Below are 2,634 nucleotides of genomic sequence, written 5' to 3'. Positions count from 1 at the left end.
TTAATATATCTCACAATGTCTTCTTCTAGAAGAGAACCAGCTTCAAGATCTCTTCAGCTTATTTAGTGACTTAAATGAGAAATGGATTTTAATCATGCTCACTAAACTCTCTGATGCAATCATAACTTGTTATTTTTCTTTTTAATCACACTGCAGTCCTCACCTCATATCATACATAAAAATAGTGTGGAAACTATGAGTTCATCGCATACACATTTTATTTTTTCATTTTAAATGAATTAAACCCAAATCTGAGTGAAAAATAGTCTTCACGAAACACAAAGGTAATAGCCATCAATACAAGTTACTATCAGATACATATTTTACCCTTGATCATTTGTTGATTTCTTTTATTTGTTTTATGTAACACTGTAGCATATTAGGAAATGATCCAGGCAACATCAATTTCCTATAGCAAAGGCTGGCTATACTGTAATGGGGCATAGAGCACCTTGATAATTTCCAGTACATCATTAGTAGAAAGCAGTAACTCTGTAGAAGAATAACTAGGAAGAAGAAAATCAGATTAAATAATTAGTGTCAATTAGCTCCAGCAAAATCATTCTATAAAGAATTGGTCTCCAGTGCCCTGCTTAATTATGTGAGACTTCCATGTTCCTTACCAAGCCTGCTTTGATTCATGTTGACTCTTGAGCTTCCCAGAGGTATAATTAATTATTGTCTTGTAAATAAACACTTGGTAATTAATGGTGGCAGAAAACAATGCAGTACCTTTTTTTAAAGTATTCAAGGAGAGGACCCTGACTATGTAAATGACCTTTGCAGTATTTTTCAGGGGAGACCCCTCATACAGTTAAAATAAATGACTGGGAGTTGTCACTGAAAGCTGACAAGTGAAAAGCATCCCCTCTACTTTACATACCAGGAAAGAAAACACTTTGTGATGTGTTGCTTTTGAAAATGTTTTGTGTTCATTAAACACCATTCTAATTTAGTCTTGGACCTAATTAAAATATATTTTCAAACACCCAATTTAAATTATCAGTCTATTTTGAGAGTATTGTAGATAACAAGTCACGACCCACAAAAAATCTTATTGAAATTAAAATAACATTCCATTATTCAGGTGTGCTGGCAAAAAAGCTGGCACCTGGTCTCACCAGCTCTTTTTTTTTTTTTTTTTTTTTAGGTTTTAAACATTTATTTATTCAGTTCACAGAAAAGGTGCCTCCCCCCCACCCCCGTCTTCGTTGGTGGCACCTTAATCACCACCCCCCATTCTGTAGCTTCTTTGCTCAAATTACTTCACGCTTCTTGCTGCACTTCAGACAACTGAAGATAAACAGACACACATCTGGGAAATCAACAGACCCATAGGGGCAAAACACAATGCCATAAAGCAGAAGAAAATGTCTGTCCCGGGAGCACCATGACTTGGAGCCATCTCAGGAGCATGGCTCACTGGAGGCTGCAGCTCTTTTAGCATTTCTTTCTGCCTCAAGTTCAGAAACAAGCTCGACTATTTCAGGGTGGCTGAACTTCCCTGCTGTGGAACTGAAGAACTCTTGCAGTCTGCCTGGTTTGTTCTCAAGGTCTTCATATTCGGACGCCTGCAGAATCATCTCACACTGGTCCAGCTGCTTCACAAACCTGGCTTCTGCACTAGATTGGGTCTCGTACTCCTCCCAAAGTTCATAGAGCTCCTTCTTGAGGTCTTCTGGTAGGAGCTGGGTTAGTTGCGTCATAGCTTTCTCTTCTCGCCTGTGTTTTTCTTCTTTGGGGATGTTATCTGCTGGAGCTATGTCCCCAACGATGCACTCTGCCATATCATGAACCAGGGCTAGGCGTACACATCGGTCTTTGTTAAGATGGTCGTCCCTGGTCACCAGAGCCATAACTGCCATCCTGTACATGTGATCCGACACACTCTCTGGATTCTCTACTTTTCTGTATACCCAGCCAGTCCGTGGGACCCTCTTGAGATGCCCCACGAGCCGCAGGAACCGCAGCAGGCTCAGGGCCCCGTGCCCCGAGGAGGCGGCGGAAGCCGCGGCCATGAGGCCTCTAGAATCAAGAGGGGGATGAGAAGCCTCACCAGCTCTTAAATGGCACAACCATCTCCTCCCAAGAATGGTAGATGTAAACAAGGTTATCACCCTCAACAAACAGCTCAATATTTTGCACATCAGTGATGATAGTTTCTTTCATATTTTAGGTCCTACAAAATATTTCCCTATTATATTGTGTTGTTTTTTTTTTTTTTTTCTTTAAAAGCCTTACATTGTTACATGGGAGTCCATTTTTAAATGAAACTTAAAATGTCCAAATTTGATAGGACATTTCACACATAATTCCAAACACTGGTAAATTCAAAGTCACAGTCATCACAATACAACTGTCATGCTGGACATTTTGGAAACTTTTAGGGCTCTATCTAGATTACTGATTAGTGTGTGTATTCATTGGATTCTAGAGGAAACAACATGAGCCTACTCACTAGATTCTTGGAGTCAGAATTGTCAGTGTTAAGATGGCATCTATCCTGGTCATATTTCTCTGACCATGTACTTCCTTGCAACAACCGTCAACATTATGGCTGAGATCTTGGCCTCTAGTTCATTGCATCCCATAAATCTTCTATGACTGGGAGATCCTACTTTTTAGTGAGCATGA

The 2,634-nt window shown here is 39.9% G+C and overlaps 1 protein-coding gene across 1 annotated transcript; it reads right to left on the bottom strand.

The window, feature by feature from the left end:
- Positions 1-1,179: 1,179 nt before the first annotated feature.
- On the bottom strand, positions 1,180-2,024 carry LOC119534985 (5'-deoxynucleotidase HDDC2-like). The gene has a single exon (XM_037837517.1). The coding sequence runs from the start codon at positions 2,016-2,018 to the stop codon at positions 1,407-1,409; it is 612 nt and encodes a 203-aa protein (XP_037693445.1). The 5' UTR covers positions 2,019-2,024; the 3' UTR covers positions 1,180-1,406.
- Positions 2,025-2,634: the final 610 nt, after the last annotated feature.

The sequence above is a fragment of the Choloepus didactylus genome, chromosome 5, assembly GCF_015220235.1.
Source record: "Choloepus didactylus isolate mChoDid1 chromosome 5, mChoDid1.pri, whole genome shotgun sequence".
NCBI classification, from domain to species: Eukaryota; Metazoa; Chordata; class Mammalia; order Pilosa; family Megalonychidae; genus Choloepus; species Choloepus didactylus.
The sequence above is the reverse complement of the archived record's forward strand: the minus strand, read 5'-3'. Positions and strand labels throughout refer to the sequence as shown.

Coding starts and splice junctions, on each gene's coding strand:
- LOC119534985 (XM_037837517.1), bottom strand. CDS start 2,018: ATGGCCGCGGCTTCCGCCGCCTCCTCGGGGCACGGGGCCCTGAGCCTG.